This window comes from Eleutherodactylus coqui, chromosome 1 (genome assembly GCF_035609145.1).
Source record: "Eleutherodactylus coqui strain aEleCoq1 chromosome 1, aEleCoq1.hap1, whole genome shotgun sequence".
In the NCBI taxonomy this organism is placed as follows: domain Eukaryota; kingdom Metazoa; phylum Chordata; class Amphibia; order Anura; family Eleutherodactylidae; genus Eleutherodactylus; species Eleutherodactylus coqui.
Window position 1 is genome coordinate 515,355,680 of NC_089837.1, and position 14,780 is coordinate 515,370,459.

At 41.2% G+C, this 14,780-nt stretch overlaps 2 protein-coding genes across 5 annotated transcripts in view; both read right to left on the reverse strand.

The window, feature by feature from the left end:
- LOC136588609 (uncharacterized) overlaps positions 1-7,223 on the reverse strand; it is a 94,474-nt gene extending 87,251 nt beyond the window's left edge. For 3 of the 4 annotated variants that reach the window (XM_066587988.1, XM_066587970.1, XM_066587998.1), the window contains exon 1: positions 7,087-7,223. In XM_066587988.1, coding sequence (XP_066444085.1) covers positions 7,087-7,167 — 81 coding nt within the window. In that variant the 5' untranslated portion in view covers positions 7,168-7,223. The remainder of the gene's footprint in view (positions 1-7,086) is intronic. The other variant, XM_066587979.1, reaches the window with a different exon arrangement.
- LOC136588589 (keratin-associated protein 10-4-like) overlaps positions 1-14,780 on the reverse strand; it is an 820,730-nt gene that overhangs the window by 520,322 nt on the left and 285,628 nt on the right. The gene's annotated exons all lie outside the window — the stretch shown is intronic.

Consider the following 14,780-nt stretch of genomic DNA (forward strand, 5'->3'; position numbering starts at 1 on the left):
TGTAAGGGAACGTGTTGGATGGATATCGATTTTATGATCTACATCGGGTATAGATAGCCCAATGCAGGTACATAAATTAATTTTTTTTGGGGGTCCTAGAAGGACAATATTTGGCACGGTGCTATGATGCAATAACCAGGTACCAGTGCTCATGGACCAACCCAAAGTACACGATTTGCAATGAAGTAGCTAAGGGTCAATTAGAGCTCAATATCTTGTAGTGGAAGTGTGTTTTCTCCAGGTATTAAGCACGAGACTGTAAATAGCCAGGAGACAGTATATGTACAGTTATACTTTCTCCTCTGTATGCTGAAAACAGCTGAAAAGTAGTAATGCAGTAATGATATCTGCTTTTTTTGTATTTTAATCTTATCTCAATAAAATTATAGTTTTAGTACTAGTCACGTCTGTGAATTGGGCCTTAAATTACCTAGTTTGACTTTACTGCCTACCCTCTGAGAATTTTACATTAGTACTGTTGGTACACCAACACCCTCGCCTACAGTGTAATCCAATTAATTTTTTGCCCACCTGCATTACAGCTGACGTTACATCAGCTATGCTCCGCACTGCAATGGGATATATTTATGTACCGCCGGTGGGTTCCAGGGAGCCACCCATGCTGTCGGTCCACACGGAGTTGTAACTACATGTGTCCACTTCTAAAGAACCCCAGTCTGACTGGGGCATGCAGTGTGGGCCGAAGCCCACCTGCATTAAACATGACATTACCTCAGCTGTGATGGGCAATGCTATGGGATTTATTTATGTACCGCCGGTGGCTTCCTGGCACCCACCCATGCTGTCGGTCCACACGGAGTTGTAACTACATGTGTCCACTTCTAAAGAACCCCAGTCTGACTGGGGCATGCAGTGTGGGCCGAAGCCCACCTGCATTAAACATGACATTACCTCAGCTGTGATGGGCAATGCTATGGGATATATTTATGTGCCGCCGATGGCTTCCTGGCACCCACCCATGCTGACGGTCCACAGGGACTTCACAATAGGGAGTTGCACCTGCCTGTGTCTATGAATTAGAAAGCCCGGTCAGGTTGGGGCATGCAGTGTGGGATGAAGCCCACCTGCATTTAATCTGATGTTAGCTCTGCTGTCCAGGGCACTGCAATGGGATACATTTATGTACAGCCGGTGGGTTCCAGGGAGCCACCCATGCTGTGGGTGCACACGGAATTCCCATTGCGGAGTTGTACCTGCCTGTGACTATTTATAAAAAACCGCGGTGCGATTGGGGCATGCAGACACCTTGACAGAATGAATAGTGTGTGGCACATAGGTTCCCCATTGCTATGCCCACGTGTGCAGCTCCTGATGGCGGTGGCACAGGATTATATTTCTCATTGCTTCTGTACAGCATTGTGGGCTGTCGCCCCGCCCCTTTTAAAGAGGGTCGCTGCCTAGCCGTGCCAACCCTCTGCAGTGTGTGCCTGCGGTTCCTCCTCATGGCAGACACACTTACAAATAGACATGAGTGTGGCGTGGCATGAGGGCAGCTGAAGGCTGCACAGGGACACTTTGGTGTGCGCTGTGGACACTGGGTCGTGCGGGGGGGGGGGAGGGGGTTGGGCAGCATGTAACCCAGGAGAAGTGGCAGCGGAGTGTCATGCAGGCAGTGATTTTGCTTTGTTGGAGGTAGTGTGGTGCTTAGCTAAGGTATGCCTTGCTAATGAGGGCTTTTCAGAAGTAAAAATTGTTGGGAGGGGGGGGCACTCTTGCCGCTTTTGTGGCTTAATAGTGGGACCTGGGAACTTGAGATGCAGCCCAACATGTAGCTCCTTGCCTGCCCTATCCGTTGCTGTGTCGTCCCCATCACTTTCTTGAATTGCCCAGATTTTCACAAATGGAAACCTTAGCGAGCATCGGCGATATACAAAAATGCTCGGGTCGCCCATTGACTTGGGGTTCGTTATTCGAAACGAACTCTCGAGCATCGCGAAAATTTTGTCCCAAGTAACGAGCACCCGAGCATTTTGGTGCTCGCTCATCTCTAATTACAATGCATTATCTTTCATATAAGGTTCCATATTTTATTGTGTTTTTTGGTTTTATTGCAGATCTACAGCAGGAATTCTTCATGTCGTAGTGTGCTGGACTCTCACCCTTTATGTATTTTTTATCTTACATTTTGTCATTTGGGATTGTCTATATGTATTTACGTATTAATAAAAATGTACTGCACATATGCATTTAGTGGCTTGTTATATATATATCGCAGCTCAGCCTGCAGCAAAAAGATGTGATCTCGCACAATTTGGAAGATCCCGCACACATGCTGTTCATGCATTTGACTCTGTAATGGCGCTTTCAAGCATCATTTACTTGGAGAAGTTTATGCCAGCATGCTACTTGCCAGTCCACGCCTGTATCATCATCTACAACATCTGTGATTGCAGGTGATTTTTAATTGTGTCTGATTATGTGAATGGTGATTGGTTTACTGTTGTTATATATTGCATGCCTTTGGTTTATGTAAGATAACTTGACAAAGGCTGTTTGACAGCCAAAACGTTGTTATCATGTGGATTTAATACAGAAGAAGATTAATATTTATTTGTACCCTCCTACTGCTCGGACTTCTAATTTCATATATCTGGCTCATGGATTCATGGTCAAGGGTCTGTTACTAGGTATGCAGGGTCACTGAAAGGAGATGTCCCGCGCCGAAACGGGTTTTTTTTTTTTTTAACCCCCCCCCCGTTCGGCGCGAGACAACCCCGATGCAGGGGTTAAAAAAACCACCCGCACAGCGCTTACCTGAATCCCGGCGGTCCGGCGTCTTCATACTCACCTGCTGAAGATGGCCGCCGGGATCTTCTACCTTCGTGGACCGCAGCTCTTCTGTGCGGTCCACTGCCGATTCCAGCCTCCTGATTGGCTGGAATCGGCACGTGACGGGGCGGAGCTACACGGAGCCGCTCTCTGGCACGAGTGGCTCCATAGAAGACTGCTGAAGACCCGGACTGCGCAAGCGCGGCTAATTTGGCCATCGGAGGCCAAAAATTAGTCGGCTCCATGGGAACGAGGACGCGAGCAACGGAGCAGGTAAGTATAAAACTTTTGATAACTTCTGTATGGCTCATAATTAATGCACAATGTACATTACAAAGTGCATTATTATGGCCATGCAGAAGTGTATAGACCCACTTGCTGCCTCGGGACATCTCCTTGAAGCCTCCCACCTATGGTGTTACATTGTGTACTGCTGACTTTTTTTGTATTTACATTAGAGCATGCTGATGGGAATGGGAGCAAACCCAATGATTTCATGGAGCAAATGCATCGTGCTGAGGCATGCGCAATTGTGCATCCATCCATCAGAAAGAGCCCTAAGTGAAGGCAGCAAGCTTGACATTTTTTCAGAAGGCTGTGTGCTCTCACTTCCTTAGTGATAAGTCTATGCACACTCCCTTCTGAAGAGTCACGCTGGTGTGCAAATGCTGACTTTGCTGCAGACATCATAGGAACAGGGGACCAGGTGAGGATGAAACAAGCTCCCGAACACCCCGTCTCCTAAACTATCAGCTCCATAATGTAGTTAATGGTGTTTATAGTTGATAACATGTCCCTTTATTAATGCCAGAATAACTCCCGGTGACAGCGAGGTATGATCCTACTGTGGTGCACGTAGCGGTCATACAGGTACTGTACACGTGCACACTTTTACACAAACATTAATGCAGACGCTGGTTTTCACATGCATGCACACATAGTAACATAGTATGTAAGCCGAATGAAGACAATGTCCATCTAGTTCAGCCTGTTTATCCTCCTATGTTGTTTATCCAGAGGAAGGCAAAAAACCCCAAGAGGCAGAAGCCAATTAGCCCTTTTGGGGGAAAAATTCCTTCCCGACTCCCTAATGGCAATCAGACTAATCCCTGGATCATCCCCTAATAAATCCTATCTGCCTGTATACCCGGATTAACAATTAACCTAAGATTTATATCCTGTAATATCCTTCTGCTCTAGAAAGACATCAAGTCTTTTAAACTCCTCTATGGATTTTGCCATCACCACGTCCTCGGGCAGAGAGTTCCACAGTCTCATTGCTCTTACAGTAAAGAACCCTTTTCTGTGTTAGCGATGAAACCTGCTCTTTTCTAGACATAGCGGATGCCCTCTTGTTACTGTCGCAGTACTGGGTATAAACAGATCATGGTAGTGGCTTATTCACAAAGCCCTATTGTTGGTCCAGCAGCTGTTCTTGTACTTCATGGACCCACTTTGCACATGAACTGATGGTTTATATGAAAGATGCTGCATGTTGTATTTTTTTCCATACTGCGGATGAGAATTGGACATGCAGATTGAACTGAACAAGGATAGATGTTTGTGTGCTGGCCAATGTGTGTTAACTTGTGTGTGTATCTATCTATCTATCTATATATATATATATATATATATATATATATATATATATATATATAATGGTCATGTGAATCCTGCTTTACAAGTTTACTTGTACACATGCAGAAATACATTTAAATCCATTCTTGGATTTAAATGTATATACTTCTATATACCCAGAGACACTTTTATACTCATAACTCTATATACAAGCCCTGTTTCACACCTGTAAATGTGCAATTGCTCTAATATATATGTGTTAGCTGCCTCATCTTGTGATAACCTCACTTAATGGCCTTCAGGTGCTGAAACTGTGCCCCCCCACCCCTTTTTTAAGCAAGGCTCCACAGTAGCATATGTCCTGATAATTGTGGCATAATGCAACATTTCTTGTGCTATTTTGGGAATTTGGAACACTTGGATGCAGCTTTAATGACCAGGAGTGCTGATTGGTAGATCGCCTGTCACTGCCAGGCTCCTCTCCAATGAAGAAGCTCTCCTGTTCAGCAAGGCCTGCCTTTACAATGTGCAGCTTGGAGCAGCATAGCCCTAAAGAGTTTTCGATAGTTGCCGCATCTTGTTGTGTTTTTACTCTGACCTATCCCTCTGGACACATTAAGGAGGCAGGACCCATGTTAGGGGAAGAGGGGGTGCATTTGTTAGAATCTCCTCTCAGGCGACAATAAAGAGCCTGTATGTTGGTTTGAAGGCCCACTAGGAATTTCACAGATTTCCTGATTTGCTAATCTGAGTCTGTGCTACAAGAAATGTACTATACGGGAATTTTTGAAGTCAGTTTTGCGGGAGGCGACATTGTCATTATCTGAGATTTATTTTATAAAATGTCTTACTATGTTGGTAAATTTGTTGCATCTTTTAAATGTCTATTAGATGTTTCTCTAATTTTTATGCCTCGCATCTATTGGACTAAGATTTTGCAAAAACGTAGCAACTTCTAAAAAGTAGCAAGTGATAAATGGCCAAGCAACAAGCCACACCCATTTCCTATTCCAGTTTCTAAACCTGGTGTACAAAGCACAAATGCCTTTTATTTCTGGTGGAAATGGCTGATACATGTATCTCACAACTGATTAGACATTGTTTTGGAGCAAAATATCACTGTCACAAGGTGTAGATACATAGATAAACATGACCTCTGCATTTACACTCTGTAAGGGAGAATTGTTGATATTGGGGCACATTAATTACTGATGAGGCACCAAATTCTGCAAAAGGACCAAAGTACACGAATATATGTACACATTACTGTACTTTGTGCATTCACTAATCGATTTCACCTTGGAGCGGGACATAGCCACAGGTCGATTTACATGTTTCTTAGTCCAATTAGCTTCAGATGTGTTCTTTTTCCTGTGGGATTGTGCAGCGTCTTGTGCAATTTTATTGGGTGTCACTTCCATAGGGGTTTTTGTTGTGCGAATGTGAATAAAAATAGAGCATGCTGCATGAAATCAATGGTTTATATTCTGTGTGTACTGTTCACATATTTTACTGTCACTGACTTAAAAAAAATGTCTAGAAAATGGAACTGGGTTTGAGGTCTGTAAGGTTTTTAGACAGATTTAAAAATTGCTGATGTCAGATAAACCTTAGTTTGGCACAATCTCGCTCCAGAATCTGGGTGGCACAGAAAGTGGCTCCATATCTCTAGACATATTTAAAGATGGAACAAATTAATCAGCATAATTGAAAAGATGACACATTTGTTGCAATGTGAACTTGAGAAGGAAAAGAAGCTACCAGAAAACTGGCATAAAAAATAACCCTTATGATAAGTTTTGCCTATTTTCCTGAATGTAGACAGAATGTAGACATAATCTAGAATATAAAGTGCATCAAACTTATCCCAGTGGTGCCAGCTGTATAGTGAATATGGGACCTATTACTGGATATGTTAGGTACTTTTCTCTTCCTTACAGCTACCTCTTGAATCATGACAGAAAAAATGTTACAGACACTTTTCAACATTAGTGAGATGTTAAAAGTTTCTTTAAAAAAAAAAAAAAACATTTTTGGGGGGCACAATTTTTAATGTTTGCACCTAATTTCTTTCCTAATCATCCCACTTTCTCTAGTAGCTCCTGTCCAAGATCCATCCCTCACCTCTCTTCTGTATTTTGTCGGGCACTCACACTCTCCTCTAGCTGCCATTTTCCTCTACAGTGAAAGTCTATTCCTGTACAAGAGACCCCCCCACACACACACACACCCACCAATAATTGCTTCCTGTTAGTGCCAGGGAAGCGCTCATTGGACCCCTCCAGCATTATTAGCCACGTTGACATGGAGTCTAAGAAGCTGTACAAAGATGCCTAAATGCAATAAACTGACCTCCCGCCTGAATCTTTCATTTCCCCCTGTATTGTCATATACCCTTCAACAGACTTACTGTACTGTTTCTACCATCCAAACAGGTTTCCTTGTGGCTCTATGTTAGCAAATTAAATGTTAAAGAGTTATATTAGAAAAGGCATCTGGTACGTTTAGAAATGTTTAACTGCTCAGAAAAATGTACTTCTCCAGCAACTATCTAGTAGGTAAATACTGCAGATATTTAATATTGCATTTTCAGTTTATTCTAAGAAATGTTCTGTATTTGGATTCTCTCAACATTAAATATAGAGAAGTCTGAATTATCTACATAAATGCATATTTACAATGCATAAAGTACAAAATTTCAAATATAATTTACTTTACCAGCAAACGAGATTGTAAGACTTCAAAACAGAGCGATAGACACACAATCAGCAAGATGGTCATCATCCTATGTTGTGTCATTTCTGTAGTGATAAAGCCAGGGGTGGACGACTTGAACACAGCAAATCAGCAGGCAGAGAAAGGGAGACTGGAGAATGCTATGTATACATGGCTTATATATAATTCCCTCAACCACATAAATGTCAGAAAGATTTATAATTGCAAAAGAAAGTAAAACACCCAGAACTTAATGTTCCCTCCTGGATCCGGGATCCTTTCCCATTTAGTATTTACTTTTTTCTTACTAAGTACTAGTAAGGTAGGTAAACAGAAAGATGTGAATTGCCAGACCATCGCACAGTCTGCATATTAGGAGGCCAAGTCATATAAGGTAACAGAGGAAATTACATGCAATCCATAAACCACAGCTAAATAACGTGGCCAACATGCTGCTCACCTGCCTGCTGCTCTCTTGCTCAGTGTCCTTCTTCCACTGGGATCTCAAATGCACACTATGATTCTTGGTCTCTCAGATGGCCCGTGCACACCAATTCTTACCCTGCAAAACTCTTCCCTTATCAGACTACTTAGCATGCTTTCCTCCATTGCTCCAGTGCCTAAAGAATATCTTCTCTAGGTTCTAGAAGTTTCCTAAGCTGTTTCTCATGTTAGTGTGTCCTGGTTATTTACTCATTTAGTGTTTTTGATAAGATTGATCTTTGTATTGGTCTTTGCTTAGTAACAGTATATGTTATCCCATCACTATGTGATGATAATATGGTATGGCAGTGTAAATGTGTCCTTTATATAGTACTATTGTGATACAAGGACTTATTAACTATTGTTTCTCTGTTGTCAGCCCAAAGTCTGAAGCATATTATATATTGTTATGTATCTCAATCTGCTCTGCTGTGTAGCTATTCTTTTCCTATGTAATGCTACCTGCAGCCAACATTCACTGTCTAACCCAGTGCCAAGAGCAGTGGAATTCACTCTATCCCTCCCTACTTTGCTCTAATATGCCTCCAAGGTAGTTATCTGAGTGAATGCTGGGAGTTGTAGCTGTGATCCCCCGCAAGGTTGGACTGTGTCCTTCTCTTCCCATATCTCCCTCTCATTTTTTCAACACGTGATTGGCATAAGTGAAAGTGAATATACTCTTCATGGCTTCTTTATGTGAGGAAAGGATAAGATGAACCAATAAGTGTTAGCCTTTACTAAGCCAGCCTACAGGATATAAAAAGCTCTGTTGTGATGTCAGAAGTTAGTCTGAGATTTGAGAACCTTCATTTTCCCCAGACTTAACATTTGTGGCAACACAGAATAAATCTTTGTTCATTTCCTACGTTCCTGGGTATCACATTGGATGTTGGATCATACATCGCTATTATTGTTGATATTAATCTTGGTATAGGACATTTTGTGCAATGACAGTATGGTAGTAATTAAACAGGTCATGATGACAATTGCGGTAGCATCATGAGTGTTATATGAGAGGAAGATTTATAATTTTAATTTGCAAAATTGAAGGTTCTCTCATGACTCTAGCTAATATCTATGCACCCAACTCTTGCCAGATTAGATTTTTGGACAGTGATGAGGACGATAAGAAGGATACAAAAAGGGAGTCTAATTTTATGTGATGACTTCAATGCTATTCTAGGTGGAGGGCTAGAAGGGATGGTTCCACACTGCCTCATGGCTTCTTAAAGCTGAATTGCATGAGTCTATTTATGTGTTTGAATGTGAACTCCTTGTGAATATTCATTTTATTTTTCCAGACATCGTTCGTTCTCCAGGATCGACATCTTTCTGGTGGATTTTCCTACTCTTATGAGAATAAGAGAGGTATCTGTAGAAGTGGCATCTTGGTCAGACCATGCTCCAGTGAAAATTAAAATACAGCTAGAACCCCAACTTCCTACTTTCGGAAGTTGGAGGAACAATACTTTTTTTGTTGAAGATCCGAAAATTTCAAGAAAGAGTTGCTAGTGCATTGGAGTACTTTCAGATTTATGTTTTGCCAGAGTCATGTCGATTTACATTATGGAATGCACAACAGGCGGGGCTATACACAAAAGAGAAAAGACCAAACTACTTGGAAACACTTTTGTACAAAAGAGCCCATATTTTAAATTGGGGTGTTCCTTCTCTTCTCAGCAATGGAAAAGCATGCACACATGAGCAAATAAAGCATCCCGATGCGCAAATCTTTTAGAAGCACACTGCAAAGTGGTTACACGTTGGTATCGGTCCCCGGTTTGATTATCAGATTTTTTTCCAGAGACCTCAGATAGATGCTGAAGGCGCTGTGGAAAAAGAGGGACATTACTACATACTTTTTGTAGTTGCCCAAGCATCCAAACCACTTGGCAGTCTTCTTTTTCACCCTCTTGAATATGGCCCTGTGAATTGATATCTGTCCAACACCTGAATTGGCAGTTCTGTTGCTGGAGAAAGTCCCTATTAAATTTAGGAAATTGCTCTCTTCCTATGAGGAAATGGCATGCTTATAGGAACAATAAAGTTGACAATTTACAGAGGTTTGGGGGTCTTGGGTAAGCCACTTTAAATAAAATAATTCTTTCTCACATAATCTCAAGGATGGGAGTAATGTCGATGAAGATTGCTTGGTACTCTGATTTCAGAGGGCAGAGAACTCTGTTTAGGGAAGAATGCAGGATGTTTCTCAGATGCATCTTAATGTTTTAGTCTTCCAATAATACATAGACATAAAAGGAAGAATCTAATGTTAAATATGATGATTTTTGCTGCATGTAGGTTGATACTATAACCTCCCCCACCCCCTTTTCTTCTCTCCTTCACTATATTACTTCCCCTTTGTCAATTGTTATCTATTAAATATTGTAGGAAATAAAGCAATGTTGATTTAAAAGTTATTGACATTTATTTTTGACATATTGTAATTTCCTGGCTAGGAATTGATCAGCTTTAGATTTATTAAGTTATTTGATTGCTGTATTATTCCTTCACAACTACAGATGTGGTTGAAATCTGAAGACTGAAAGATGTTGTAATAACTGCAATCCTTGATGATCAATAAAATATTTTTGAACATTTAAAAAGGTCTTTTGCATTTTGCCAAATTAATAATAAAATAATCTAAAACAAAAATACATATTTGGTATCGATGCATCCATAAAAGTCTGATCTATCAAAGTAATGCTTTATTAGCCAGCATGATGAACATCATAAAAATAAAAAGTACACCAGAAATGTGCTTTTTTTTGGTCACCCTGTCTCTAAAAGAAATGCTATAAAAAGTGATAAAAAAGTCATGTGTTCCAAAATAGTACCAACATAAACTACATTAAGTCCCTTAAAAAATGAGCCCTCACACAACTATGTCACCAGAATAATAGAAAAGCTATTGCACACAGAAGATCTCAGCTAAAAATATTTTTAAAATTAAATATCTTTGAAAAAAATACACATATAACAGCAAAAAAAAGTTTGCTAATGTAGTAACCGTACTATCCATCAGAATAAAGTTGTAATGTTATTTTTTTGTTGCAGTTATTGCACCATAGAAACAAGACACATCAAAAGACGGCATAATTTTCATTTCTTACTAGAATTTTTAAAAAGTTTTTCAGTACATTATATTGTACATTAAATAGTACCATTTATAAATAGCATTTGTCCCACAAAAAAGCAAGCCCTCATACAGCTACGTCAATGGATAAATAAAGCCTATGAACAAAAAAATAGAACTTGCCCTATTTTCCACATGTGTAGAATTAACTTTTTAAAATTCCTGCCTACCGAAAGGGATGTGACTGATTGGCTGAGCGCTCAGCCAATCACAGGCACTGCTCAGCCATTTATTGAATGACAGCTGAGTGATGCCTGTGATTGGTCACAGTACTCAGCCAATCATAGGCAGCACTCGGCCATTCATTAAATTCAATGAATGGCCGAGTGCTGCCTGTGATTGACTGAGTGCTTAACCAATCAGACACAACCCTTTTAGCAGGCGGGGATCCCCGCCTGCTGAAACAGCCTCAGAGCAGTGCTGGGAGAGATACGGCTAAACACCTCTGAGCTTCACTGCAGCAGAGAGGTAAGTGCATATTTTTTTTTTACTTTACACGTCAGGGATGATTTTCAGGGAAGGGCTTTTAAAGTCCTTCCCGAAAATCACTGCAGGGGTTGCCGACAGCCCATTGCTCAGTGGACTCCCTGTAGGTAATATTTACGCACAGCGTGGATATTCCCGGTGAGCAGATGTACTATCTGTAAAGTAATGTATTAGACTGTGCTAAGGAATCAGACTAATAAACAAAACTATCACATATCTGTAGGCCTTTCCTAGTTCTCTGGCTGCCATGGTTAATCATGAGCATACTGCAGTTGTATTTTTATGGTGCTGATAGAAAGAGAGAGATCCCCCTACCATTATCTAACCACCTAGATGTCACGGTCATTAATGATCAAGGCGTTTAGAGAGATACACTTTGGGATTAGAGTTTACTCTGATCCTCTCCATTACAGCAGAAGGCTAACTGTGAACACACAGAGCTCTCATAAATTTCTATCATAGAGGCCTAAGGCAAGCCAGTCTATGATGTTCATTTATTGCAGACCATGGAGGTTAAGGGGTTAAAATAGGTGATATCTTAATGTGTATCTCCAGTTCTAACATGTTTTGTGTTTTGTAAAACTTCTGCTGCAGTGAGCTGCACATGCTACATAGGTTTTGTCCCTCCATCTGCCAACATACCACCAAAAATCAGTAGTGAAATTTTTTTCCAGTTGTTTGCAACCCAAACAACAAATTAATAATCATTCAATAGATTATATGTATCCGAGTTTGTTCCTATACCAAGTTGAATTCGTCCTGCAGAACACAAAGCTTAGACATCTGGAACACAATAACGTTGAAAGAAGTTATGTCACTGAGAGTTTAAGATGGACTGTGACACGTATGGGATACGATTGAACTGGATGATTGTGTAATCAAATAACTAGTTGCCGTATGAGTTAACCAGAACTTCAATGAACTAATGACCTGTCTGAATATTCTGCTCAATGCAGAATATTATCGACATATATGGTAAGACAGCAAGAATGACTCATAATATAACACAGATGTGATAACTTCATGGACAAAATATTCAATATATTGTGTTGCCAATCATCTACTACGCATGTCTAGAACCTGAATAGCCATATTAGAATGACGTATATACCCATAACTGCGCAGAAGCAGATATGCCACGTAGTGTAAGAACGGCATAAATAGCAGTGATCTTCAGGGAAGAGTCGGGACTCATCTTGTGGCCGTTAGACGTACCGGCGTACTCCCGGATCCTCTTGCCAATCGTACCTGGAGATCCCCCGATTGCGGAGTGATGCTACAATATCCGGTGACGTATTGATGCTTAACTTTGTTACCCATGTGATCTCAATGCCTATATGTTAATTAACTATTTTACTTACATATACTAAAGAGTAAATAAACTTGTGTTTTATATTTGTCTTACCTCAGACTGTGTGCTTAACGGGTATGTTAATGAGGTTAAAAAATTGCCAAAATCTTGAGCAGGTAAGACATAAATTGGCGTAGTCTGGCAGGATATTGTTGTCTTTGGTAAGGTTATATTACTGTATAATTTGGTATTGTGACAGTGCTTCTCAGTGCACGGGGGGGTTGCTGTCGCCATATTAGATTTTTGGCCCATTGCCAAGGGGTTCAAATGGTTATAACTTTGCTTTGATAGGTGATAGAGTAATAATAGTAAATACAAATTGATAGTTGCAGTAAGTAGTCCTTGTTGAACCCATTGGCATACTGCCAAAATATTATAAGTTCTGTAACTTTGAAGCAGGACTTGGGAGATTGGTGCCAGTTTGCACGGTGGTGTCTAGCAGTAAAGGGGACCACTGTGCAAAATTTCACCAATTGGCACGTTGCCAAAATTTTCAGAGTTCTGTAACTTTGAGGCAGGACTCGGGAAATCGGTGCCAGTTTGCAGGGTGGTGCCTCGCCGTAAAGGGGACCTCTGTGCAAAGTTTCACCAGATTGGCACGTTGCCAAAATTTTGTAAAGGGGAACTCTGTGCAGAGTTTCACCAAATTGGCACGTTGCCAAAATTTTCGGAGTTCTGTAACTTTGAGGCAGGACTCGGGAAATCGGTGCCAGTTTGCAGGGTGGTGCCTCGCCGTAAAGGGGACCTCTGTGCAGAGTTTCACCAGATTGGCACGTTGCCAAAATTTTGTAAAGGGGAACTCTGTGCAGAGTTTCACCAAATTGGCACGTTGCCAAAACTTTCGGAGTTCTGTAACTTTGAGACAGGACTTGGGAAATTGGTGCCAATTTGCAGGGTGGTTTCTCGCAGTAAAGGGGACCTCTGTGCAAAGTTTCACCAATTGGCAAGTTGCCAAAATTTTGTGAGTTCTGTAAGGGGGAACTCTGCGCAAAAAGTTTCACCAATTGGCATTTTGCCAATAAGACAACAATATATTTAGAAAAAGAACCAAGAAAGATAAAACTAAAATCGTTCAGAAAATAGACATCCCCGGCTGGTCCGAGGGTCCCTATGATATATTAGCTCAGGAGTTGATGCATAGTGGGCTTGCAGAATCATGGGATAGTAAGCTAAAAGATTCAGAGCCCCTCGATGTCGTTAAGGTACTCGAGGAGACCCCTGCCAAGGCAGGTGACGCAGTTCAGTTGGGTAGGAGAAATTGGGTATTGGCCTCAGCCTATAGGAATATCCATAAGAAGAAGTCCCAACTAATAAGAAAACTTAATCAGACGGAACAAAAGTTAGTAGAATCTGAAGGAAAGAGAGTGGTGTTGGAATGTAACCAAAGGCTGATAAAGGAAAAAATAGAACATTACCAGAATATTGCAGAAAAGGCTGTTGTAAAAGTTGCTCAGAATAAATATAAGGGGCGTAAAGGTAAAGTTGATAAGCGAAAGGTATCGAAAGCTATAGCTTCTGCTTCTGTGAACTGGGACCCAGATAAGTGGGATGGAGACTTATGGGATTCCTCATCTTCTTCGGGGGAGGAGGACTGGCATAAGGGGGATTGGGAAGACCCACCCAATCCAATAATTGATCCACCTGCTTTAAAACGTGCCCAGCCCATTAGCAGAAGGAAGGAAACTACTGAATATGGACCCGATACCCAGCCTATCGTAGGTCATGATGGGCAAAGGTTGCCCAGGTATGACGATCAGGGAAACTATATGTACGATGCCGATGGGAGACTGTTGGTGCAAGAAGAATTGGTGCCACATAGGCGCACCAGGCTTACCCTAGAGGATTTTTCTCAGTCAGAAGTTGATGATATACTGAGTAGATTTAGGCAAAGGCCTGGGGAATCTGACATACCATGGTTGGTCCGTCTATTTGAGCACGGGGCGACTGGGGTAATGTTGGATCCAAAAGATGCAATGAGATTTGTTACTCTAACTAGAGATCCAGTAATCAGTAGAAATTTTAGAGAATATTTTCCTAATCATCAAGGAGAAAGTGCTATTTCCCTGTTTAATATAGTAACCAATGGGTTTCTTAATAAATTCCCAACAGAGGCAGACATTCCAATCAATGACAAACCTTGGTACACTATCAGGGATGGCATTGAAAGGTTGAAGGAGGAAGCTATGAGGGTCTCATTAATTATCATCGAGCATATGGAAGATTATTTGGAGACTCGGCTGA